Source organism: Lithobates pipiens, unplaced genomic scaffold (assembly GCF_037356315.1).
Source record: "Lithobates pipiens isolate NorthernLeopardFrog02 unplaced genomic scaffold, aLitPip1_a1.2 Scaffold_28, whole genome shotgun sequence".
NCBI classification, from domain to species: domain Eukaryota; kingdom Metazoa; phylum Chordata; class Amphibia; order Anura; family Ranidae; genus Lithobates; species Lithobates pipiens.
In genome coordinates this window covers 220,468,544-220,496,040 of record NW_027507789.1, presented here as the reverse complement: position 1 = coordinate 220,496,040, position 27,497 = coordinate 220,468,544, and the positions used below count along the sequence as shown (strand labels likewise).

The following is a 27,497-nucleotide window of genomic DNA, read 5'->3' as shown; positions in this document are numbered from 1 at the left end:
TTGTGGTGTTCCAATGGCCACAAATTTGCGAAAGGCCTCCGAGTCCACCAGTTTATATGGCAGTAGTTGGCGGGCTATGAGTTCTGACAAGCCAGCCGCCAACCGTTGGGCAAGAGGGTTATCCGGCGTCATCATTTTTTTACGCTCAAACATTAGGCCCACGGAAGCCTGCCTTTTTGCAGAAAAATGTGAGCTTGGCGTGATGGAAGGTGGAGTGGAGGACAATTGTGAGGAGAGAGGAGAAGGAGAAGTAGAAGACGAGGCTGGACGGTGAGAGCCTGCAGTGTGGCTTTGTGTGTTCCGTTGCTCCCACTGGGCTCGGTGATGGCTGCTCATGTGCCTTCTTAAGGCGGTCGTCCCTAGGTGAGTATTGGGCTTACCGCGACTAACGCGTTGACTGCAAAGATTGCAGATGGCAACGCTATTGTCAGCAGCGGACACGTTAAAAAAAGCCCACACTGCGGAGCCATGTGCCGGTGTCCTGGGAGCGCCAGATGTGACCGTACATGGTCGATGACTCGCTCCTGATACATTTGCAGTCTGCTTTGTCCCTGCTGTGCAATGTAAGTCATTGCTGCTTCTCCTCCCTATCTGCTGGTCCATATCTCCCTCTGAACTCCCCTCCTCTTCCTCTCTTGTGGGCACCCACGTGACATCACTAGACACGTCATCATCAACGTCACCTTCCCCACCGCTATAAGTAGAGTAGGCAGCAACACCGGGGACCAACCTCCTCCTTGGGCTGATCTGGGTACTGGCGTCAGACTGCTGAGTAGCGCTTGTTGCTACCTCCTCTTCCTGATCCAATACCAAGAGTGGCTGCGCATCAGAAATGTCCTCTTGATATGGATCGGAAAATAATTCCAGTGACTCAAGCGGAAGGTATGTGGTGGTGGTGGTGGTGGTCGTGTTGTTGGTGGTAGTGTCTTTGGGGGTGCACATAGCAGAGAGTGAAGAAGAGGGTGCAGATCGAGAGGATGAGGAGGGTGCAGAAGAGTAAGGCTGAGCGAGCCACTCAACCAAGTCTGGTGCATCCTTTAAAGTAATTGAACGCACCTTCTGCAACTTCCCACTTTGGCTCAAGCCTGTTGCTCCTGCCCTACCCCTACCACCCCTGCGGAAGGGCCTGCCTCTTCCTCTGCATGTCATTTTTTAAATGACCCTGTGACAAAACTCTTAGTCCCTATACCGCTGAAGGACTGCTGCAGTATAGGTGAGCGGTCAGCAGTGGTGCACGTCAACCCTATCTATTGTGGACCGATAGCGGTCCTTACAGAACAGCAGACTGTACCGCACTCAAGCCTATGTACCGTAGCACCCTATACCAAGTTACCAGTCCTTATAAGAACTTTTGTGGACCAAGCAGGTTGTGTATTAGTGTTTAGCAGACTGTACGTCAGTCCCTATACCGCTGAAGGACTGCTGCAGTATAGGGCAGCGGTCAGCAGTGGTGCACGTCAACCCTATCTATTGTGGACCGATAGCGGTCCTTACAGAACAGCAGACTGTACCGCACTCAAGCCTATGTACCGTAGCACCCTATACCAAGTTACCAGTCCTTATAAGAACTTTTGTGGACCAAGCAGGTTGTGTATTAGTGTTTAGCAGACTGTACGTCAGTCCCTATACCGCTGAAGGACTGCTGCAGTATAGGGCAGCGGTCAGCAGTGGTGCACGTCAACCCTATCTATTGTGGACCGATAGCGGTCCTTACAGAACAGCAGACTGTACCGCACTCAAGCCTATGTACCGTAGCACCCTATACCAAGTTACCAGTCCTTATAAGAACTTTTGTGGAACAAGCAGGTTGTGTGTTAGTGATTAGCAGACTGTACGTCAGTCCCTATACCGCTGAAGGACTGCTGCAGTATAGGTGAGCGGTCAGCAGTGGTGCACGTCAACCCTATCTATTGTGGACCGATAGCGGTCCTTACAGAACAGCAGACTGTACCGCACTCAAGCCTATGTACCGTAGCACCCTATACCAAGTTACCAGTCCTTATAAGAACTTTTGTGGACCAAGCAGGTTGTGTATTAGTGTTTAGCAGACTGTACGTCAGTCCCTATACCGCTGAAGGACTGCTGCAGTATAGGGCAGCGGTCAGCAGTGGTGCACGTCAACCCTATCTATTGTGGACCGATAGCGGTCCTTACAGAACAGCAGACTGTACCGCACTCAAGCCTATGTACCGTAGCACCCTATACCAAGTTACCAGTCCTTATAAGAACTTTTGTGGACCAAGCAGGTTGTGTATTAGTGTTTAGCAGACTGTACGTCAGTCCCTATACCGCTGAAGGACTGCTGCAGTATAGGGCAGCGGTCAGCAGTGGTGCACGTCAACCCTATCTATTGTGGACCGATAGCGGTCCTTACAGAACAGCAGACTGTACCGCACTCAAGCCTATGTACCGTAGCACCCTATACCAAGTTACCAGTCCTTATAAGAACTTTTGTGGAACAAGCAGGTTGTGTGTTAGTGATTAGCAGACTGTACGTCAGTCCCTATACCAATGAAGGACTGCTGCAGTATAGGGCAGCGGTCAGCAGTAGTGCACGGCAACCCTATGTATTGTGGACCGATAGCGGTCCTTACAGAACAGCAGACTGTAACGCACTCAGGCCTATGTACCGTAGCACCCTATACCAAGTTACCAGTCCTTATAAGAACTTTTGTGGACCAAGCAGGTTGTGTGTTAGTGATTAGCAGACTGTACGTCAGTCCCTATACCAATGAAGGACTGCTGCAGTATAGGGCAGCGGTCAGCAGTAGTGCACGGCAACCCTATGTATTGTGGACCGATAGCGGTCCTTACAGAACAGCAGACTGTACTGCACTCAGGCCTATGTACCGTAGCACCCTATACCAAGTTACCAGTCCTTATAAAAACTTTTGTGGACCAAGCAGGTTGTGTGTTAGTGTTTAGCAGACTGTGCGTCAGTCCCTATACCGCTGAAGGACTGCTGCAGTATAGGGCAGCGGTCAGCAGTAGTGCACGGCAACCCTATGTATTGTGGACCGATAGCGGTCCTTACAGAACAGCAGACTGTAACGCACTCAGGCCTATGTACCGTAGCACCCTATACCAAGTTACCAGTCCTTATAAGAACTTTTGTGGACCAAGCAGGTTGTGTGTTAGTGATTAGCAGACTGTACGTCAGTCCCTATACCAATGAAGGACTGCTGCAGTATAGGGCAGCGGTCAGCAGTAGTGCACGGCAACCCTATGTATTGTGGACCGATAGCGGTCCTTACAGAACAGCAGACTGTAACGCACTCAGGCCTATGTACCGTAGCACCCTATACCAAGTTACCAGTCCTTATAAAAACTTTTGTGGACCAAGCAGGTTGTGTGTTAGTGTTTAGCAGACTGTGCGTCAGTCCCTATACCGCTGAAGGACTGCTGCAGTATAGGGCAGCGGTCAGCAGTAGTGCACGGCAACCCTATGTATTGTGGACCGATAGCGGTCCTTACAGAACAGCAGACTGTAACGCACTCAGGCCTATGTACCGTAGCACCCTATACCAAGTTACCAGTCCTTATAAGAACTTTTGTGGACCAAGCAGGTTGTGTGTTAGTGATTAGCAGACTGTACGTCAGTCCCTATACCAATGAAGGACTGCTGCAGTATAGGGCAGCGGTCAGCAGTAGTGCACGGCAACCCTATGTATTGTGGACCGATAGCGGTCCTTACAGAACAGCAGACTGTAACGCACTCAGGCCTATGTACCGTAGCACCCTATACCAAGTTACCAGTCCTTATAAGAACTTTTGTGGAACAAGCAGGTTGTGTGTTAGTGATTAGCAGACTGTACGTCAGTCCCTATACCAATGAAGGACTGCTGCAGTATAGGGCAGCGGTCAGCAGTAGTGCACGGCAACCCTATGTATTGTGGACCGATAGCGGTCCTTACAGAACAGCAGACTGTAACGCACTCAGGCCTATGTACCGTAGCACCCTATACCAAGTTACCAGTCCTTATAAGAACTTTTGTGGACCAAGCAGGTTGTGTGTTAGTGATTAGCAGACTGTACGTCAGTCCCTATACCAATGAAGGACTGCTGCAGTATAGGGCAGCGGTCAGCAGTAGTGCACGGCAACCCTATGTATTGTGGACCGATAGCGGTCCTTACAGAACAGCAGACTGTACTGCACTCAGGCCTATGTACCGTAGCACCCTATACCAAGTTACCAGTCCTTATAAAAACTTTTGTGGACCAAGCAGGTTGTGTGTTAGTGTTTAGCAGACTGTGCGTCAGTCCCTATACCGCTGAAGGACTGCTGCAGTATAGGGCAGCGGTCAGCAGTAGTGCACGGCAACCCTATGTATTGTGGACCGATAGCGGTCCTTACAGAACAGCAGACTGTAACGCACTCAGGCCTATGTACCGTAGCACCCTATACCAAGTTACCAGTCCTTATAAGAACTTTTGTGGACCAAGCAGGTTGTGTGTTAGTGATTAGCAGACTGTACGTCAGTCCCTATACCAATGAAGGACTGCTGCAGTATAGGGCAGCGGTCAGCAGTAGTGCACGGCAACCCTATGTATTGTGGACCGATAGCGGTCCTTACAGAACAGCAGACTGTACCGCACCCAAGCCTATGTACCGTAGCACCCTAGACAGACCAAGTTACCAGTCCTGATAAAGAGCTTTGTGGAACAAGTGAGTTGTGAATGATTAGCAGACTGCAGCAGAAGGGCAGCAGTCAAGTATAATATTCTTTCTATATTTGGAAGAAAGAATATTATACGTGTACAAGCCTATTACCGTACCACTGATACCAGTCCTGAAAAGAACCTTTGTGGAACTAATAGTAACAGCAAGTCTTTAAAATTATCCTCACTGCCTGACACACTGCTTCCTGCCTGTCCCTATACAAATTGGCAAAAAAGAGTAGGCTGGAACGATTAGCTGGAACAGCTCTTTTGTGGACCTGATAGTAACAGCTAATGATGATGATGATGATGATGATGAAGAAAGACTAATCTGGCTGAGCTGTCCCTAAAATAGCAGCATACAGCGCTCTGTCCCTTTATCTAAACTGACAAAAGAAACTCAGGCTGCTGACCTAACACCTATACCAGTCCTGAAAAGAACTTTTGTGTACCAAATAGCTAGCGTTTTCTCTGTCCCTACTCCACACAGGATCCTTTCCCTACAGTGACAGAAGAAAGAATGTAAAATGGCCACCGGATCGGGTGTATTTATAGGTTAGGGGGAATGTCCAAGTGTCCATGAGCTGTCATGTCTCAATTGGTTGTCCTGTAACACATGATAAACGTGTCACGAAAGGTTAAAGTTCTTGTATACATTAAACACGTAAGTCCGCCGGGGCGAACGACGGAAAAAGGCGTTCGAACCCGCGGACGGCGAAAGTCGGAAATTCGCCGCGAAACGACCGCCGGGCGAACCGTTCGGCCATCACTACTCCGGGCAAAACAGCTAAATACACAGATAAAACACACAGAATGAAGTCAATATACATGCCAAATATTTGCATTTCTGCCCACCCAGCCCTGATATTTACACAGCTCTGCCACACAGCACATCCCTGTCTGACAGGCCAGGAGATCTGCAGTTAGGTAACACTTACAGGTCATGTGCCTCCCCCCCCCCCAGCCTGTGATTGGATAGTTGGAGGCAGAGGACTGATGAGCTTTTTCATGAGCACAACCTAATTGCATAGTTGGAGTCAGGGGACTGATGATCTTTTTTCTAGCGCGTGAGCACAACCTAATCGTGTGAGTACAACCTAATCGCGTGAGCGCATGAGCACAACCTAATCACATGAGTACAACCTAATCGTGGGAGCGCATGAGCACAACCTAATCACGTGAGCACATGAACACAACCTAATTGCATAGTTGGAGTCAGGGGACTGATGAGCTTTTTTCTAGCGCGTGAGCACAACCTAATCGTGCAAGTACAACCTAATCGCATGAGCACAATCTAATCGCGTGAGCGCATGAGCACAACCTAATCGCGTGAGCACAACCTAATCATATGCGTACAACATAATCGCGTGAGCACAACCTATTTGCATAGTTGGAGTCAGGGAACTGATGAGCTTTTTTCTAGCGCGTGAGCACAACCTAATCGCGTGAGCACAACCTAATCGCGTGACTACAACCTAATCGCGTGAGCGCATGAGCACAACCTGATCACGTGAGCGCATAAGCACTACCTAATCGCGTGAGCACAACCTAATCGCGTGAGCGTGTAAGCACTACCTAATCGCGTGAGCACAACCTAATCGCGTGAGCGCATGAGCACAACCTAATCGGCTCCTTTCCCATGTCTGCACATTTTGACAGTCTATAGGTCTTTACACAAAACCAAATTAGCTAATTTAAGACCTACCTCATTGATTCCTTCAGGCAGGCCTTTAAGTACGGCATGTGCCTCAAGTCGTCCGCGCACGGCACCTGGTCGGGCGACAGAACGCCTTGGATTTCAGCGTAGAGCTTCTCTTGGATGTGCGGGTTTCGGGAAAGGTTAAACATGGCCCAGAGCAAGCTGTTTGCCACCTGGGCGACAAATTAAAAAAAAAAAAAAAAAATGAAAAGGAAAGATAATTAGAAACATTATCTAAATATAAATACAATTTTTTTTTACACTCAGGAATGAAGAAAAGCCGATCACTGAGAGAGGAGTGCGTGTAATAAAACAATAAATATTGGTGAGAATAATCATCCGAATACAAAGAAAAGAATGTTTAAAAAAAGAAGAAGGTGGGCTGGACAAGAGAGATGGAAAAAAAAGGATGAAAAAGAAGAGGAAGAGAGACACTGAGAGGGAAAGGAAATAAGAAATGTATATATATATATATATATATATATATATATATAAGAGGCAACTACAGAGGAAGGGGTAAGAGGTGGAGAGTGTATGGAAGGAAAGAAAATACAAGAAAATAAACTGGAAATATGAAGGGCAGGCAAATACCAAAGACAAAAAAAGAGAGAGAAAGGAAAAAGGGAAGGAATGAAATGAGATAAAGAAAAGGAAGAAAAAAGAAAGGGTGGTAAAAAAAAAAAATGAGTAAGTGAAGAGAATAAAATAAAACAGAAAGGGAGGGAAAAGAGAAGATGATAGAAAAGAAGGTGGAAAGGAAGGAAATGAGAAGAGGATAGAAATGAAAGGGGAAAGGAAGGAAAAGAGAAGTGGCTAGAAGGGAAAGGGAAAGGAAGGAAAAGAGATGATAGAAAGGAAAGGGGAAAGGAGGGAAAAGAGAAGAGGATAGAAAGCGAGGTGGAAAGGAAGGAAAAGAGAAGAGGATAGAAATGAAAGGGGAAAGGAAGGAAAAGTGAAGAGAGTAGAAGGAACGGGAAGGAAAAGAAATGAGGCTAGAAGGGAAAGCGGAAAGGAAGGAAAAGAGAAGAGGATAGAAGGGAAAGCGAAGGAAAAGAGAAGAGGATAGAAAGGAAATGGGAAAGGAAGGAAAGAGAAAATAAAAAAAAAGGAAAGGGGAAGGGAAGGAAAGGAGAAGATGATAGAAATAAAAGGGGAAAGAAAGGAAAAGAAAATGGAAGCGAAAATGAAGTAAAATAGAAGAGGATAGAAATGAAAGGGGAAAGGAAGGAAGGAAAAGAGAAGAGGCTAGCAGGGAAAGAGGAAAGGAGGGAAAAAGAGGACAAAAAGGAAAGGGTAAAGGAAGGAAAAGTGAAGAGAGCAGAAGGAAAAGGAAGGAAAAGAAAAGAGGCTAGAAGGGAAAGGAAGGAAAAGAGAAGAGGATAAAAAGGAAAGGGGAAAGGAGGGAAAAGAGCACAAAAAGGAAAGGGGAAAGGAAGGAAAAGAGAAGATGATAGAAGGGAAAGGGAAGGAAAAGAGAAAAGAGAATAGAAAGGAAAGGGGAAAGGAAGGAAAGAGAAACGAAAAAAAAAGGAAAGGGGAAGGGAAGGAAAGGAGAAGATGATAGAAATAAAAGGGGAAAGGAAGGAAAAGAGATGAGGGTAGAAAGAAAAGGGGAAAGAAAGGAAAAGAAAACAAAATAGAAAATTAAGTAAAATAGAAGAGGATAGAAATGAAAGGGGAAAGGGAGGAAAAGAGAAGAGGGTAGAAATGAAAGGAAGGAAAAGAGAAGAGGCTAGAAGGGAAAGGGGAAAGGAGGGAAAAGAGGACAAAAAGGAAAGGGGAAAGGAAGGAAAAGAGATGATGATAGAATGGAAAGGGGAAAGTAAGGAAAAGAGAAGAGACTAGAAGGGAAAGGGAAGGAAAAGAGAATAGAAAGGGAAGGGGAAAGGAAGGAAAGATAAAAATAAAAAAAGTAAAGGGGAAGGGAAGGAAAGGAGAAGATGATAGAAATTAAAAGGGAAAGAAAGGAAAAGGGAAGAGGATAGAAAGAAAAGGATGAAAGGAAGGAAAAAAGAGTAAGGGAAAGAGAGGTAGAAGGGAGGGAGAATAATTAGAAAGGGAAGGGGTGGAGTAAGCAAAAGGAAGGAAAAGAAAATGAAATATAAAGGGAGGGGAAAGGAACAGGAAGGAGAATTCAAGAAAAGGGAAATGGACGGCAAAGGAAAGGAAATGGTAGTAAATAAAAAGGGAAGAGAACACAGAAAAAGGAAGAAAGAGGATTTTGGTTGATTTGTTAGTAAAGCCGTGGCTCCAATAACAAACACATCTGCAGATTTGACAAAGTTTATTGGTCTACAATTCCCACATCTTACCGTTTCCACGGCTCCGATCAGCATCTCGGTGATGGTGGCGTACATCTCTTTCTTGGATAGCTTGCTGTCCTTGTAGATGGTGCAGAGGAAATCCTCGTCCCCTTTACCAGAAAGCTTCGTCAGTCTCCTGTCTATGTGACACTTTGCTGTGAGGGGAGACAGATGACTGTGAAAAGCCGGCTCTTCACCACATATCACGGGAAGAAAGAAGGGACTCACACGGGTGAATAACACAATGTAAATCAATAGCGCCGATAAAAATGACAACGCTGCCTCCGCTCTTTATCAATCACTGTTGTAGCGGCAGAAAGCGAGCGGAATGATTGACAAGACGACGGCGGCTCATTGTGCTTCCTTCAGACGGTAATTGCTGTATGGGTATGTAAGTACTGTTGTGTGACTCTTATGTTTTTTTCTTTACTTTTTCTTTTTTTTTTTCTTTTTGTGTTGTCACTTTACAAATGTCATGTTTTACTATGTTTAAAACTTCAATATAATAATAAAAAAAAAAAAAACATTTATAGCAAACAATGAAATATAGATCAGGATCAGCTGGAATTTGATTAGCTTCTTCTACAGCTTCAAGAGAAACTCCATTCACAGGGAAATAAAGTCTAAATATACGTTTCAATGGACTGATAACCTCACCATAATATGCCTTATAGTACAACTCAAGACTATTTTGCTTTGGATACAGCAGGAGAATATTTTAGCTGGGGTTAGGCCTTAAGTTTAAGGAGACACGGAGGATGAAGAGGGGCCACCAGGCTTTGGATCACAGTAGGTTCTCTACCTGTTTTGAAGATGCTGTCCCAGGCATGGGTGTGATCTTTCCAGATTTTGGTGTTCAGACGTTTGTGAAATTCCACTGGTGTCACCATCATCAGACCGAAGGTGCTCATCATCTGTAGGACGAATCACAGAGGGGATATTTCTTAGTCTAAAAGTAGGGATCTGTGGCCATATTAAACCTCAAGCTTTAATATGTTTTAATCCTTTTCTTTTTTCTTACCAGAGCACTCATGTTTTTTATTTTTATTTTTAGCCGAGACAGGCTTGGGTATGGTCCTAGAGAAGTCTATAATGATCTACTGTGCATGGTGGCCAGCACGATGAAGGTTTGCCCTGATGTGAACATTTTTAGGAAGCCGTGGCCACAGTTGGGAGGTATGTATCTGGGGAGGGGCAGATTGGGATACTTTAAGTTAGGGGTTCAAAAAATACATAAGCTGGGTGTGAAGTATTGAGTCAACAGGCCCTACACAAAAATTGCTTATTGTGCACTATGCAACATCTTCTCATAAGGAACATGGCTCCACCATGGATCGTTTTTCAGAGAACGGTACAGGCCGTCTCCTGAATGCCCCAAACATGTTTTTTTTGCTTGGGAAGCATGAGCCTAGCGTTTGGCTCGCGGTTGCCGTTTTGACCCAATTCACTTGAACGGGTCACATTTGGCAGCATGGTCTCTCCAGCATCCGAGTTAAGTGAAGAGGAGAGATCGCCTACAAGGGCTGCAGAGCCTGGATGGTGGCGTCACCCATAGGCTTACTATGGGGCATCCACTGTTGGCTGTCCTTCCTCTACACCAGCCTCTCTCAACCTTTTCAACACTGAGGAACCCTTGAAATAACTAACTGGTCACAGGGAACCCCTGCTAAAGAATACTATATCTACAACTCATGATACATTAGTGTGATGGTCAGTAGGAGGAATGTTCCTTACATTGGTGATCAGTGAGAAGAATGTTCCTTACATTGGTGATCAGTGAGAAGAATGTTCCTTACATTGGTGATCAGTGAGAAGAATGTTCCTTACATTGGTGATCAGTGAGAAGAATGTTCCTTACATTGGTGATCAGTGAGAAGAATGTTCCTTACATTGGTGATCAGTGAGAAGAATGTTCCTTACATTGGGGATCAGTGGGAAGAATGTTCCTTACATTGGGGATCAGTGAGAAGAATGTTCCTTACATTGGTGATCAGTGAGAAGAACGTTCCTTACATTGGTGATCAGTGAGAAGAATGTCCCTTACATTGGTGATCAGTGAGAAGAATGTTCCTTACATTGGTGATCAGTGAGAAGAACGTTCCTTACATTGGTGATCAGTGAGAAGAACGTTCCTTACATTGGTGATCAGTGGGAAGAATGTTCCTTACATTGGTGATCAGTGAGAAGAATGTTCCTTACATTGGTGATCAGTGAGAAGAATGTTCCTTACATTGGTGATCAGTGAGAAGAATGTTCCTTACATTGGGGATCAGTGGGAAGAATGTTCCTTACATGGGTGATCAGTGAGAAGAACGTTCCTTACATTGGTGGTCAGTGGGAAGAATGTTCCTTACATTGGTGATCAGTGAGAAGAATGTTCCTTACATTGGTGATCAGTGAGAAGAATGTTCCTTACATTGGTGATCAGTGAGAAGAATGCTCCTTACATTGGTGATCAGTGAGAAGAATGTTCCTTACATTGGTGATCAGTGAGAAGAATGTTCCTTACATTGGTGATCAGTGAGAAGAATGTTCCTTACATTGGTGATCAGTGGGAAGAATGTTCCTTACATTGGTGATCAGTGGGAAGAATGTTCCTTACATTGGTGATCAGTGAGAAGAATGTTCCTTACATTGGTGGTCAGTGAGAAGAATGTTCCTTACATTGGTGATCAGTGAGAAGAATGCTCCTTACATTGGTGATCAGTGGGAAGAATGTTCCTTACATTGGTGATCAGTGAGAAGAATGTTCCTTACATTGGTGATCAGTGAGAAGAATGTTCCTTACATTGGTGATCAGTGAGAAGAATGTTCCTTACATTGGTGATCAGTGAGAGGAATGTTCCTTACATTGGTGATCAGTGGGAAGAATGTTCCTTACATTGGTGATCGGTGGGAAGAATGTTCCTTACATTGGTGATCAGTGAGAAGAATGTTCCTTACATTGGTGATCAGTGGGAAGAATGTTCCTTACATTGGGGATCAGTGAGAAGAATGTTCCTTACATTGGTGATCAGTGGGAAGAATGTTCCTTACATTGTTGATCAGTGAGAAGAATGTTCCTTACATTGGTGATCAGTGAGAAGAATGTTCCTTACATTGGTGATCAGTGAGAAGAATGTTCCTTACATTGGTGATCAGTGGGAAGAATGTTCCTTACACTTGTGGCCATTGGGAAGAATTACCCCCTACAGATAGCTGCAAAGATCAATGGTGCCAGTGGGAACTTATCTTAGAGGCAGAAATTGATCATTACTTGCATGGCATCATTCACATAACATTCTTTCCAGTCGGCGATTCTGGGCACGATGAGAATGATCATAGCGGCAGTTCATGGGAGGGGACGTCCCCCCCCCCCATCTCCCACCGCCATCCGGTGCTTCTCCGGTCTCTCCCTGTGCCATCGGGGGCCCAGAGAAAGAAATGGCCGGCGCCGGATGACAACCATAGAGATTTACAGTGACCATATGGTCGCCGGTCATCTCTATCACCGTCAGAGGCCCGGGCGCGCCTTTATGACGTCACGCCCAGGTTCCCAAAAATAAACAAGGTCGCGGCTGTCAGCATGAGATCGGTGAATTTTTTTTTCTCGATCTCATGCTTTCCAGCCTGGAGGAGAGATGTGGGGTCTTATTGACCTCGCATCTCTCCATAAAGAGGACCTGTCACAATAGATTCCTATTACAAGGGATGTTTACATTCCTTGTAATCGGAATAAAAGTGATCAAAAATAAATAAAGTAAAAAAAAGTGTAAAAAAAAAATATATTAAATAAAAAAAATAAAAATAAAGTAAAACGCCCCTGTCCCCGGTAGCTCACGTTCAGAAGTGAACGCACACGCAAGTCCCGCCCACATATGTAAACTCCGTTCAAACCACACATGTGAGGTATCGCCGTGTGCGTTAGAGCGCGTGCAACAATTCTAGCGCTAGACCTCCTCTAAACTGGCAACCTGTAACAATTTTCAGAGCGTCGCCTATGGAGATTTTTAAGTACCGAACTTTGGCACCATTCCATGAGTGCGCGCAATTTTAAAGCGTGACATGCCGGGTATCTATTTAATCGGCGTAACGTGATCTTTCACATTATGCAAAAAAAAATAAAAAAATTGGCTAACTTTACTGTTTTTTTTATTTTTTAATTCATGAAACGTTTTTGTTTTGTTTTAAAAAAAAAAAAGGCGTTTGAAAAATGATTGCGCAAATAGCGTGTGAGATAAAATGTTGCAACGACCGCCATTTTATTCCCTAGGGTGTCTGCTAAAAAAAGAATTATATATATATATATATATATATATATATATAATTTTTTGGGAGTTCTGAGTAATTTTCTAGCAAAAAAATTATGATTTTTAACCATTTAACCACTTCCATACCGGACCTATTCTGGCACTAGGAGAGAAGTGGTTCAGCTTGGTATGGAAGTGGTTAAGAGTTTTTTTTGGTATATTTAACACAGATCTATTTTATTAACAATTTAGTTGGTAAGGTTTTAAGGTGTGTGCTTGATTGCATATATTATTTGGAAACTTTGTTGCTCTTGTTACATATGAATATTTAGTTGCACTCATTAATCTCATTATTGGCATCTAGGGTGGCACCTTTATTTACCTCCAGTAATCCCAGCCCAAGCTTCATAGAAAGCCTATGTAACTATTAGATATGTTACCGGCACTGCTATCCAACCGTCAGGTCTTATTTTCACCGAAACTTCAAAAACTCCCCAAAATTTCCTGATTCCCTCGACCCGCTGCGACCTAATAGCCTGTTATCGGAAGACCCGGCGGCTTTTATCTGCCGCTGCCGTTGCTGGAACAATCGTCATACCTTTTTTATAGCCGTGATAAAGTCCAAGGCTTCTTCTCCTAAATTAGGCTGTAAAAAGCCAAATCGCTTCTCGTAGAGGACCAGGCAGATACCTGAGGAGGAAACGAAACAAAACGATCTGCAAATTGTAACGTTAACGGGGGGGAGCAGCGGGCCGATCAAAATGTCATCTTGATGTCAATCATTTTGGGCAACAATGTGCAGTACATACACCATATCACCAAAAGTATTGGGACACCTGCCTTTACACGCACATTGACATTTAATGGCATCCCCAAGTCTTAGTCCGTAGGGTTCAATATTGAGTTGGCTCCGCCCTTTGCAGCTATAACAGCTTCTACTCTTCTGGGAAGGCCGTCCGCAAGGTTTAGGAGATGTGTCTATGGGAATGTTTGACCATTCTTTGTGAGGTCAGGCACGGAGGTTGGATGAGAAGGCCTGGCTCGCAGTCTCCACTCCAATTCCAAGGTGTTCTATTGGGTTGAGGTCAGGACTCTGTGCAGGCCCGTCCAGTTCCTCCACCCCAAACTCGCTCATTCATGTCTTTATGGACCTTGCTTTGTGCACTGGTGGGCAGTCATGTTGGAACAGGAAGGGGCCGTCCCCCAAACTGTTCCCAAAAAGTTGGGAGCAGGAAATTGTCCAAAATGTCTTGGTATGCTGACACCTTAAGAGTTCCCTTCACTGAAACTGAGGGGCCAAACCCAACCCCTGAAGAACAACCCCCCACACCATAATCCCCCCTCCACCAAATGGTTTGGACCAGTGCGCAAAGCAAGGTCCATAAAGACATGGAAGAGTGAGTTTCGGGTGGAGGAACTTGACTGGCCTGCACCTCAACATAATAGAACACCTTTGGGATGAATTCAAAGGAATTCTCTTGATTTACAGGGATTTCCTCTCACTTCCTGTTTGTCTGTGGGACAGGAAGTGAAGGGAAATCTCCGCAATGGGACACAGTTGCTCTATCCAAAATAAAAAATAAATAAAAAAAATGTTGCCTATAGTTCTACTTTAATGAAATGAAGACAAGAGGATCAACATGACAGCCAATAAACTAGCATTTGCAGAAAGAACAGCACAGGGATTCCTCCTATGACAGGTCATCATTTACAGCATTACTAAATATTCAAATGGAGAAAGTGACTTACTCTCCAGAGACCATTTATTCAGTTCACAATACAAGTCCTCGATCTTCCCCTCGGGAGTGAGAACGTCATCCATCCTCTGCACCAAGTCCACCATCACCTTGGTGTAAAGGAAATACATGTAAAGTTTAGGAACAGCGAGTACGGCTCCTGGCCTGCTCTCCCCCCCTCTCATCCACCTCCCCTGTCTCTCTCCCGCTCTCCCCCCTCTCATCCACCTCCCCTGTCTCTCTCCCGCTCTCCCCCCTCTCATCCACCTCCCCTGTCTCTCTCCCGCTCTCCCCCCTCTCATCCACCTCCCCTGTCTCTCTCCCGCTCTCCCCCCTCTCATCCACCTCCCCTGTCTCTCTCCCGCTCTCCCCCCTCTCATCCACCTCCCCTGTCTCTCTCCCGCTCTCCCCCCTCTCATCCACCTCCCCTGTCTCTCTCCCACTCTCCCCCCTCTCATCCACCTCCCCTGTCTCTCTCCCACTCTCCCCCCTCTCATCCACCTCCCCTGTCTCTCTTCTGCTCTCCCCCCTCTCATCCACCTCCCCTGTCTCTCTCCCCCTCTCATCCACCTCCCCTGTCTCTCTCCCACTCTCCCCCCTCTCATCCACCTCCCCTGTCTCTCTTCTGCTCTCCCCCCTCTCATCCACCTCCCCTGTCTCTCTCCCACTCTCCCCCCTCTCATCCACCTCCCCTGTCTCTCTCCCCCCTCTCATCCACCTCCCGTCTCTCTCCCCCCTCTCATCCACCTCCCCTGTCTCTCTCCCCCCTCTCATCCACCTCCCCTGTCTCTCTCCCGCTCTCCCCCCTCTCATCCGCCTCCCCTGTCTCTCTCCCCCCTCTCATCCACCTCCCCTGTCTCTCTCCCGCTCTCCCCCCTCTCATCCGCCTCCCCTGTCTCTCTCCTGCTCTCCCCCCCTCTCATCAACCTCCCCTGTCTCTCTCCCCCCTCTCATCCACCTCCCCTGTCTCTCTCCCGCTCTCCCCCCTCTCATCCGCCTCCCCTGTCTCTCTCCTGCTCTCCCCCCTCTCATCCGCCTCCCCTGTCTCTCTCCCACTCTCCCCCCTCTCATCCGCCTCCCTTGTCTCTCTCCTGCTCTCCCCCCTCTCATCCGCCTCCCCTGTCTCTCTCCCACTCTCCCCCCTCTCATCCGCCTCCCCTGTCTCTCTCCTGCTCTCCCCCCTCTCATCCACCTCCCCTGTCTCTCTCCCGCTCTCCCCCCATCCACCTCCCCTGTCTCTTTCTCCCCCCCTCATCCACCTCCCCTGTCTCTCTCCCGCTCTCCCCCCTCTCATCCACCTCCCATGTCTCTCTCCTGCTCTCCCCCCTCTCATCCACCTCCCCTGTCTCTCTCCTGCTGTCTCTTTCTCTCTCTCTCTCCCCCCCCCCCCCATTTTACTCTCTCATTATCTCTGGTAATATTAGCCATGCATATGAAGCATCTCGGTGTAATTACCTCATTGATTTTGGTGTCTAATTTCCCCACTTCTGTCGGCTTCATTAACTTCTGTTGAAAAGCACTTCGAACTCGCTGCCAGTCCTTCCCTTCCCTATACAAGGACATAAACGAATTACTGCAACATCTTCCCTAATACACAAAACCAAGAGAAACACCATGATACTTTGTGTTTGGTGATAGACTGTATAATGTGAGAAGCAGCATCAGGTATCTATACGGAATATTCTGTAATAATCCATTTTTAATTTGTATTTTTGATCAAATGTAACGACTGTCCCACGTGTTCCATGTGACACATCACAGCCAATAGCGTGCTGCTTCATTTAGAAGAGCCTGTGAATGGTGTACTGTCTATATATTAGGCTGATGATGCCCTTTGATAACTAAGGAGGCCTTGCTGGCGGTGCAGTTGTGTTCTCTCAACGTGGCACAGCGGTTGTCCCAATTGTATATCGTATTGTGGGTCCATCTTACCCCCGCATGGCTTTATAGCCGGGGTCTCCAAACTGTGGCCCGAGAGCCAGATATGGCCCTTTGCTAGCAATTATGCGGCCCTTGGGGCACTATTCCTCCCACCGATATGAGGCACCATTCCTCCCACTGACACCAACAATGGGGCACTATCAGGGGTGGACTGACAACTCATGGGGCCCTTGGGCAATAGGAGATTATGGGGCCCCCAGGCAATCAGAGATTATACAATCACACAGTATACACAGACATGTTTCTATTGGCTGAGAAGGTACTGGAGAGGTGGGGCAGCTATAATCTCTGGATTTTTACACCAAAAGGATGTTGGTAAGGGACATTTCAAAGACAGATGTAAAAAAAAAAACACAGATTTTTACATACTGTCCCTGGCTTTAGGCTCGGTTCACACAGGGGGCGATGCGAGGCGACACGACTTGCCGCGCCGCGACCTGCCGCGACCTCAGCGGCGACTTGCAAATGACTTCAAGTCGCCCCGAGGTCGCCCAAAAGTAGTACAGGAACTTTTTTTCTAAGTCGGAGCGACTCGAGTCGCTCCTCTTAGAACGGTTCCGTAGTACAGAACGGGGGCGACTTGTCAGGTCGCGGCACGGCAAGTTGTGTCGCCTCGCGTCGCCCCCTGTGTGAACGGAGCCTTACTGAGGCTGGCAACCCTGATGGGGCCCCCTAGTGGCCCAGGGCCCTCAGGCAGTGCCCGGGGGCCCCCTAGTGGCCCGGGGCCCTCGGGCAGTGGCCGAGAGTGGCCAAATGGTCAGTCCGCCCCTGGGCACTATTTCTTCTACCAATACCAGTGATGGGATACTCTATTCCTCTTACCAATAGGGACACTACTCCTACTGCTATTGACCACCAACCCTAAGGCCATATTTATTCTCACTCATGCCGGGCCTGTGACATTTTCTACCCCTGCTGGCCACAATCCGGCCCTCCTCAAGTCTGAAGGACAATAAACTGGCCCTTTGTTTAAAAAGTTGGGAGACCCCTGCTTTATAGAATGGAAGTCAGGGAGATCTTTCAGTGGACTTGGTGCTCCATGGACCGTGGAGATCTTCTTCACCTTTTATGGCACTGTTCCAAAGTTACATCTGTACTGGACGGGAGTTGCTAATGCCATCAAAAGGGTATTTCAGGTCAATATACAGATGGACTTGGCTTAGGGTCCATCTGTATATTGACCTGAAATACCCTTAGGGGTATTAGGTATCTTAGGAGACCTTCCTATTGAGGACATCCCTAAGCAGGCCATAGCCAGAGCTCTTTCCCCGGCACGTAAGCTTATCTTCAGGCACTGGAAAGCGACAGAGCCTCCTGACTTACAAGAATGGATTGCCCAAATGGGGGACACCCTGAGGTTGGACAAATACATTTGTCCAGCGTAGGGGTCGTCCTGGAAAAATTCACTGCTCTATGGTCTCCTTGGTTGGACACTCCCGGCCTTTCTCCCGTCTATTTAGTTTTGGACACACTACTCCTGTAACATCCAAGATTCCTTGTAGCTTTCTATGTCTCCCCTTTGTCTAACAACACTGCCTAGCCCTAGCTTCTGCAACTAACTCTTGGCTAGTCAGTCTGCCCTCTAGTGGAAATGGGGTGAAGCACATCTCTTTCACCTCTTGTGCTGTGAATATCAAAGTGGCCACTAGGGGAGCCTAAAACATTAATGCTTGCATGCATGTCTGTTAGAAGTGTGGTAATTAAGCATTTTTCATAGAAAAGAGCATCTGTTCTCAAATCACATGGGCGTTAGGTTCTGTGGTCACATAGATGTAAATGAGGTTCAGGGGAAATTTTCTCGAACGCCAAATAAATTTTTATGAGATGCTTTAAATAGGATTTCCCAATCAGAGATGGCGTTGTTGGGATTCAATGCCGAAACTGACAGATGAAATGAATGAAGTGTATGATTCATATCCCCCCCCAACCCCCCCGCCGCCGCCCCCCTCCCTCAGTCGCACTACAGGGTGCCGCAATTTACCAGACCGATGAGAAAACAGTCTGGCCGCGGCAGAATCAATCACGGAAACCCGACTCTGGAAATAGCTCTGCATCCAAACAAAAAAACGAGGACCCCGCCTGGCTAATTTACGACGCCTCCTCAAGAAAACCGCAAAAAGGCTTAACGTCTTGGTCAATTAAAAAAAAGAAAAAAAAAAGTGGCAGTTTTATATTTTAGTTACTCGGCTGCGTCTGCCGCTTTCGGCACTGCTTACGTGACGATTGGCCCGGTCCGAACAATGACCCCCATAGAAAGCTGGCGTAGGTCGGATCCGCCTGTCTGCTTTTTCATCCTCTATTTATGAATTTTACCACCAAAGTGGGAAAAAAAAAAAAAAACGCCACGCCATCTGCAAATATTTTTATAGGACCTCAGCTATTCCTAACAAATCAAAAGTTTTATAAAGGCGTCGGCTTTATCCAATCTCCTCATAATCAAAGTGTAAACATCTGGTATTGTGCACGCCATCGCTGGCTAATGTGTACAGTACAGTCTCTTTTGGCGTTCTCATATCTCCTGCATGTGAGTAGGCAGGTGGATCAAGCAGAGTATCAACTCCTCTGCTCTCATCCAAAAGATTTTATCAGCAGAATCGCCTTGGCTGATCATGCTGTTATTGTTCATGTGCCAATAAATCCATTTTTTTTTTAAATGATTTATCTCTAGAGCTATAGCAGACTAAAAAAGATGCACAGTGATGAGCTCTTCTCCCTGCCACTCTACTCTCTCCTGCTATCAGCATCCAGAGAATCTATCTAAAGTATCTTATTTCTGCCACTAGATGTCCTCAGCTTGATCACCATGTAGCCATCCAGAATAATTTCCTTATCCCCTGAGGCCCAAGTCATCCCGGATGCTCCCCCAGCCTGTGACTGCACAGTGAAAGGAGAAACAGCACAGTGATGAGCTGTTCTCTCTGCCTCTCTCCTCTCTCCATCAGCATCCAGAGATTCTTCTGCAGTATTTTATTTCTGCCACTATATGTCCTCAGTCTGATGGCCAGCATCATTCCCTGAGTCCAGGTTGTTCTGGATCCACCCTCTGCCTGTGATTGGACGGTGAAAGGAGAAGGAGCACGGTGTAGAGCTCTTCTCTCTCCTTCTATCAGCATCCAGAGACTTCATCTAAAGTATTTTATATCTGCCACTAGATGTCCTCAGTTTAATGACCAGCATCATTCAATTCACTTCCTCTGAGCCCAGGTCATCCCGGGCGTGCCCCCAGCTTTTGACTGGACAGTGAAAAGAGAAGCAGCACAGTGATGAGCTGTTCTCTTTGCCACTCTACTCTCTCCTTCTATCAGCATCCAGAAACTTCGTCTACAGTATTCTATTTCTGCCACTAGATGTCCTCAGTTTAATGACCAGCATCATTCAATTCACTTCCTCTGAGCCCAGGTCATCCCGGGCGTGCCCCCAGCTTGTGACTGGACAGTGAAAAGAGAAGCAGCACAGAGATGAGCTATTCTCTCTGCCACTGTACTCTCTCCTTCTATCAGCATCCAGAGACCTCTTCTGCAGTATTTTATTTCTGCAACTAGATGTCCTCATTCTGATGGCCAGAATCATTCCCCTGAGTCCAGGTTGTTCCTGACCCACCCCCAGCCTGTGACTGGACAGTGAAATGAGAAGCAGCACAGTGATGAGCTTGTCTCTCCTTCACTTTACTCTCTCCTTCTATCAGTATGTCCTAAGTTTAATGACCAGCATCATTCAATTCACTTCCTCTGAGCCTAGGTCATCCCAGACGCGCCCCCAGCCTGTGACTGGACAGTAAAAGGAGGAGCAGCACGGGGGTGAGCTCTTCTCCCTGCTACTCTACCCTCTCCTTCCATTAGCATCCAGAGACTTCTTCTGAAGTATTTTATTTCTGCCATTAGATATCCTCAGCTTGATGACCAGTATCATTCTCTGAGTCCAGATTGTTCTGGACCTGCCCCCAGCCTGTGACTGGACAGCGACAGGAGAAGCCGCACATTTCTGAGATCATCTCCCTGCCACTCTACTCTCTCCTATCAGAATGCAGAAACTTCAGCTGAAGTATATTATTTCTGCCACTAGATGTTCTCAGCTTGATGACTAGCATCATTCAATCCATTTTCTCTGAGACCAGGTTATCCCGGACACGTCCCCCAGCCTATGACTGGACAGTGAAAGGAGAAGCAGCACAGCGATGAGCTCTTCTCTTTTCCACTTGGCTTCCTGTTATGCTTCTTCCAGCTGTACAGGGACTTCAAGAGGCTGATAGCAGGTCCCAATCAAGTACACTGAATATTTCATGAAGTATTAATGACTATAAATCTGCATTACTGTAGGATTGTATGATTCGCCCTCACTTCTCCCATTAAGTTTTCCGTCCTGAATTTCAGGAAATCGAAATTAAAGCAAAAAAACACACATTATGCCGCCCTCGGCAAAATATTTTTCAACTGGGAGTTCCACCAGACAAGTTGGGAACTTTGATGTGGTCTGACAATTATCTGAGCGCCTCGAAGAATAGAACAATAAAAAGAAATGATTACATATTTCAAAGATGAGTAAAGACTGTTACACAACACAATGGAAAACCAAAGAATATCACTTTCTTGGAAAAAAAAAAAAGAAATAACAAACTCCGGCACGCAGGAACGAGTGAACCCGGGGACCTCCAGGTCTGGTTTGCATAACTAAAAAAATTAAATAAAAAAACGTTTTTCACTTGGTGCCCCTCCCAACCTGAAAGAAGAGGTATCTAGCTGCCGAATTCTGATATGTCCATCTGGTGGGCTTGTCTTTGATAGTTCAACATTCAAGATGCCGGAATTTCTGACTCTAATCATGCACACTTAGGAGTTTTACATTCCACCTCCTCCTGTTGCACATTCCGTAATATTAAATACATAACGGAACATGTACAGACCCAGGAACATAGCACAGGGATGGTGGGAACCCCTCATGATGGCCAGAGCAGGTGTACAGATCTAGGAACATAGCACAGGGGTGCTGGGAACCCCTCATAATGGACATAGAAGGTGTACAGACCTGAGAATTCAGTACAGGGATGGTGGGAACCCTTCATAAAGGGCACAGCGGGTGTACAGCCCCAGAAACTCAGGACAGGGATGGTGTAAACCCTTCACAATAGGCACAACAGATCTACAGAGCTGGGAACTCAGCACAGGAATGGTGGAAACCCCTCATACTGGGCACAGCGGGTGTACAGACCCCAGAAATAAGTACAGGGATGGTAGAAACCCCTCATAATGGGCACAGCGGGTGTACAGACCCGGGAACTCAGCACAGGGATGGTGGGAACCCCTCATAATGGCCAGAACAGGTGTACAGACCCGGGAACTCAGCACAGGGATGGTGGAAACCTTTAATAATGGGCACAACAGATGTACAGACCTGGGAACTCAGCACAGGGATGGTGGAAAGCACTCATACTGGGCACAGTGGGTGTTCTAGCCCCAGAAATCAGCACAAGGATGGTGGGAACCCCTCATAATGGGCACAACAGATGTACAGACCTGGGAACTCAGCACAGGGATGGTGGAAAACACTCATACTGGTCACAGCAGGTGTACAGACCCCAGAAATCAGCACAAGGATGGTGGGAACCCCTCATAATGGGCACAGCAGATGCACAGACCCAGGAACTCAGCACAGGGATGGTGGGAGCCCCTCATAATGGGCACAGCAGGTGTACAGACCCCAGAAATCAGCACAAGGATGGTGGGAACCCCTCATAATGGGCACAGCAGATGCACAGACCCAGGAACTCAGCACAGGGATGGTGGGAGCCCCTCATAATGGGCACAGCAGGTGTACAGACCCCAGAAATCAGCACAAGGATGGTGGGAACCCCTCATAATGGGCACAGCAGATGTACAGACCCAGGAACTCAGCACAGGGATGGTGGGAGCCCCTTATAATGGGCACAGCAGGTGTAGAGACCTGGGAACTCAGCACAGGGATGGTGGGAAACCCTCATACTGGGCACAGCAGGTGTACAGACCCCAGAAATCAGCACAAGCATGGTGGGAACCCCTCATAATGGGCACAGCAGGTGTATAGACCCAGGAACTCAGAACGGGGATGGTGGGAACCCCCCATAATATATATATATATATATATAGGGTTTACGTACAATATTAGGAGACCATAGGCTTCGTCCCGGTAGTCTCGGTAAGCCTTCCAGGGCTTGATCTCCAGTCTTTTGGGGTAATTGCTCTCCTCTCTGTACAAGGCTTCTAACAGGCAGGGAGCCCCGATGTGGACGGAGTCAAACGATCCCAGCTTCATACGGAAAATTTTCCCATACTGCTTGTGGTAGCCGGCCTGGAGAGAGAGAGAGAGAAAACATGGACATGTAAGGTTACACCAGCGCAGTGGTTTCCCCGGCCACTGAAGATGGAGCTGCATTGGCCGTGGCTACAGGACATTATGGTCATCCTGTGCCAATACCCATGAAGACTTATATAATATAAAGCAGAACGAGCGTAATGAGGATTTTAGGCTCTATTCACACCTATACATGTGTATTTTGTGTGTGCCTATGATACCACCTTATAAAGGGTAACCAATGTACATATACAAATGCCCTGCGCATTGCCTCTTCTTGCATAGCCCAATAGAAGCATCGATACTTTTCTATCATGTGTTGGGGTTTAATAGTAGTGCATTCAGAGTGAATGGGCAGATTTAATGCGTATTAAAATGTTAGAACACAAATGTAATATTTTGCAGCTTACCAGTCTTTAGATGTGGTGTCTGCATTACTTTTCTTTTTCTGGATTTTTCTTCTTTTTTTCCCCTATCCATGAGTGACAAAGCTCACATACTGTATTATATCTTTGGAGGAGCAGCTTTATCACCATAGGACTGGACAGGGGTGGACTAACAACTCATGGGGTCCCCGGGCAATAGGAGATTATGGGGCCACACAGTATACACACACACAGTTTACAATCACAGAGTATACAGATACATGTACACACAGTATACACAGACATGTTTCTATTGGCTGAGAAGGTACCGGAGAGGTGGGGCAGTTATAATCTCTGGATTTTTAGACCAAAAGTATGTCGGTAAGGGATATTTCAGAGACAGATGTAAAAAAAAAAACACACATTTTTACATACTGTCCCTGGTTTTACTGAGGCTGGCAACCCTGATGGGGCCCCCTAGTGTCCCTGGGCCCTCGGACAGTGCCCGACTGGGCAAATGGTCAGTCCGCCCCTGGGACTGGAAGTATGTTAGGACTACAGAACACCCCCCCCCCCTCTCCTTATCGACATAACTTAGTGGGAGGTTAGCTGGTTATGGCTGATAAACATTGTTTTAGATAATAATGGACATCACTGGATTTCTTACAGGATATACAGAGATTTTTGAATGTTTTGAAATGATCAGCTATAACAAAATGCTGTACAAAAATACTGTACATTTAACAGATCATAAGGGAACAAAGAAAAAACTGTTTGGGTTTACACGTCCTTTGTACATTTACAGCCTTACAGACTATTTTTTGTGGTGGCAGGTGGGGGTGTCTGCACTCCTCTCATTATAGTAACCTCATCCCTGTTTCTGGTGGTCCCAGAGATGACATTGTCACAGGGAAGAGAAGAGAAGAGAAGGGATAAAGTAAAGCAGAGAGGAAAGGAAAGGGGAAAAGGAGAGGAGAATGGAGAAAGGAAAGGGGAAATAGGAAATGAAAGGAGAGGATAGGAGAATGGACAAAGGAAAGGGGAAAGGGAAGGAGAAAAAGGAAAGGGAAGAAGAGAGGGAAAGGAAAGATAAGGAAATGAAAGGAAAGGGGGAAAAAAGGAAAGGACCGGAAAGGAAAGAATAAAGTAAAGGAGAGAGGAAAGGAGAGGAGAGCAAAGGAAAAGGAAAGGAAAGAATAAAGGAAGTGGAAAGGGGAAACGAAAGGATAAAAAGAAAAGGAGAAAAAGAAGGGAAAGGAAAGGAAAATAAAGGAAAGGCAAAAGTAAAGGAACCGAAAGGAAAGTATAAAGTAAAGGGGAAAGGGAAGATAGAGGAAAGAAAAGCAAAGGAAAGGAAAAGAAAGGAAAGAAGAAAGGAGAAATGAAAGGAGAAAGAAAAGGGAAAAGGAAAGGAAAGGGGAGAGGAAAGGAAAGTAAAAGCTAAGGAAAAGAAAAGGAAAGGAAAAAAAAAGGAAGAGCGAAAGGATATGAACAGAAAAGAAAGAATTAAGCAAAGGAGAGAGGAAGGAAAATGGAAAGGGGAAAGGACAGAAAAGGGAAGGAAAGGACAAGAAAGGAAAGAAGAAAGGGGAAATGAAAGGAGAAAGAAAAGGAAAGGGAAGAGGAAAAAAAAGGAAATGCAAAAACAAATGAACGGAAAATAAAGAATAAAGTAAAGGAGAGAGGAATGAAAATAGAAAGGGGAAATGAAAGAAAAAGGAAAGTAAAGTAAAAGAAAGGAAAGAAGAAAGGGGAAATGAAAGGAGAAAAGAAAGGAAAGGAAAGGAAAAAGGGAAAAAAAAAAGAAAGGGCAAAAGGAAATGAATGGAAAAGAAAGAATAAAGTAAAGGAGAGAGGAAAGGAAAGAAAAGGAAAGGAAAGGAAAAAGGAAAGCAAAGAATAAAGTAGAGGAGTGAGGAAAGGAAAGGAAATAATGAAAGTAAAGGAGAGAGGAAAGAAAATGGAAAGGGGAAAGGACAGAAAAGTGAAGCAAAGGAAAAGAAAGGAAAGAAGAAAGGGGAAATAAAAGGAGAAAGGAAAGGGAAGAGGAAAGGAAAAAAAGGAAAAGGCGAGAGGAAATAAACAGAAAAGAAAGAATAAAGGAGAGGGGAAAGGAAAGGAAAAAGGAAAGGAAAGAATAAAGGAGAGAGGAAAGGAAAGAATAAAGGAGAGAGGAAAGGAAAGAATAAAGGAGAGAGGAAAGGAAAGAATAAAGGAGAGAGGAAAGGAAAGAGCAAAGGAAAGAATAAAGGAGAGAGGAAAGAATAAAGGAGAGAGGAAAGAATAAAGGAGAGAGGAAAGAATAAAGGAGAGAGGAAAGGAAAGGAAAGAATAAAGGAGAGAGGAAAGGAAGGGGGGAATGGAAAGGAAAGGAGAAAGGAAAGGAAGAAAGAGAGAAAAGGTTTTGTCTAGCATGCCACTTTAATTACTTCATAATTATTATTATTCTCAACCAGAACCAGTCATTCCAGAAGGTGAGGTTTTCCTGTCCCTGTAGCCTGGATTTTGTCCTGCTGTCAGTTTCTCTGCCTAGTAAAACATATTTGCAATCCCAATCCTCATTTCCATTCTAGAGAAACAACCACTTGCTGTATTTATCAAACATCCTATTTCATGCACACATTGGCCTGGTGTAGCAGCTTCTATCTCACTGCTCTCTGAGTTACAGACAAAAGGAGACTTTTATGACAAGGCAGCTTTCTCCAGTGATCAATGCCAAACGACAGTGACCCCCCAACCATCGGTGAATGTGTTCCTTTCCCTGCAGACAGCAATCAGAGAGATGCACATTTGAATGCACACAGGAAAGACGCGCTCTCCGACAGTAGCTGGGATGTGCACCTGTTGCTAGTAGACCCTGAAAGGGTTAACCAACCTCTTGTAGCTTATATTGAATAAGGCAGCGACCCACGTGGAAAGTTCAGCTATCTGCAACAGATTTCAGGCTGCCATACTCCAATCACTACAAAAAAAAAAAAAAGTATTTGCATACCGCCGCCTTCGCAGTGTTAACCCTTCGCGCTCTGAAAATAATTTTTTAGCAGCAATTTTACCTTCTTAAAGTCCCTTATAGTACAAAAAAAGAGAAAATAACATGAAAAACAAAAAACAATGAATAGAAAAAAATAATAAATAATAATAATATTTTATATATACATATATATATATATATATACACACATACACACACACACACATATATATACAGACATAAAAGCCAAGCATTGAAATAAACATTTTAACTTAAATAAAAATCCACTTAATGTAAAAGATTTAAAGGAATATATATATATATATATATATATATATATATATATATATATATATATATATATATATATGAAAAAATATTTTAAATGAAAAAAATAATAAATAAAATATGAAAAAATATATATGAAAAAAATTGAGAAATCAAAGTAAAAAATAAAATAAAATGACATAAAAATCCACTTAATGTAAAAGATTTAAAGGAATATAAAAAAAGCCATGTAAAACAATATATATATATATATATATATATATATATATATATATATATATATATATATATATATATATATATATATATATATATATGAAAAAAATAGAAAACTTTAAGTAAAAAATAACATAAAATGACATAAAAATCCACTTAATGTAAAGATTTACCAGCGCCTGGTGCTGCCTCTTCAGCCCTCCTTTGCGCAGGATGTCCACAAGGCTGCCCAGCACGGGCCAGTTGGTGGGTCCAGGCAGGGTGGACAGGGCGTGTGGGCACTGGGGTGGCGTAACCGGAAGCCCCTGGGTTTTCAGGTCGCAGGCTGTGGCCCCTGGGATGCTGTGGTGCAGGCTGATGTACCTGGACTTGAGCATCATCCACAACTTCTCTGCTTTGATCTTGGCAGCCATGGCATCAACAGAAGCAGACGTTCAGCAGCTGTGAAAATCTGCATTTTTAGCTAAGGTATATATAGACGGCTGAGGTGTCAGAAAGGTCTCCTTTCACAACAATCCCCAGCCAATCAGAGAAGCCCAATTAGACGATGGATCAGCTTCGTCAGGAGGGTGCTCTGGTACTTTGAGTTCATTAAAGGGCTGTTTTCTTGGCATGGGAAGGGCAGGCAGGAGCCAGATCCCAAGATAAAGGCGTTCCACAGAGAACTCCACTGATTAGTCACCTCTCGGAGGATGGACTTACTTTCCCTGCAAAGTTGATTTTTTTTTTTTTTTTCCTTATTTACTTTTGTTTGCTGTAATTCAGA

At 45.4% G+C, this 27,497-nt stretch overlaps 1 protein-coding gene across 1 annotated transcript in view; it reads right to left on the bottom strand.

The window, feature by feature from the left end:
- CYP24A1 (cytochrome P450 family 24 subfamily A member 1) overlaps positions 1 to 27,315 on the bottom strand; it is a 44,611-nt gene extending 17,296 nt beyond the window's left edge. Inside the window, exons 1-8 of the mRNA XM_077460551.1 lie at positions 26,905 to 27,315; positions 22,698 to 22,888; positions 16,082 to 16,175; positions 14,640 to 14,736; positions 13,489 to 13,580; positions 9,464 to 9,575; positions 8,671 to 8,816; positions 6,365 to 6,531 (exon numbers count right to left, since the gene is read on the bottom strand). Of these exons, the coding sequence (XP_077316677.1) occupies positions 6,365 to 6,531; positions 8,671 to 8,816; positions 9,464 to 9,575; positions 13,489 to 13,580; positions 14,640 to 14,736; positions 16,082 to 16,175; positions 22,698 to 22,888; positions 26,905 to 27,144 (1,139 nt within the window). The 5' untranslated portion in view covers positions 27,145 to 27,315. The remainder of the gene's footprint in view (positions 1 to 6,364; positions 6,532 to 8,670; positions 8,817 to 9,463; positions 9,576 to 13,488; positions 13,581 to 14,639; positions 14,737 to 16,081; positions 16,176 to 22,697; positions 22,889 to 26,904) is intronic.
- Positions 27,316 to 27,497: the final 182 nt, after the last annotated feature.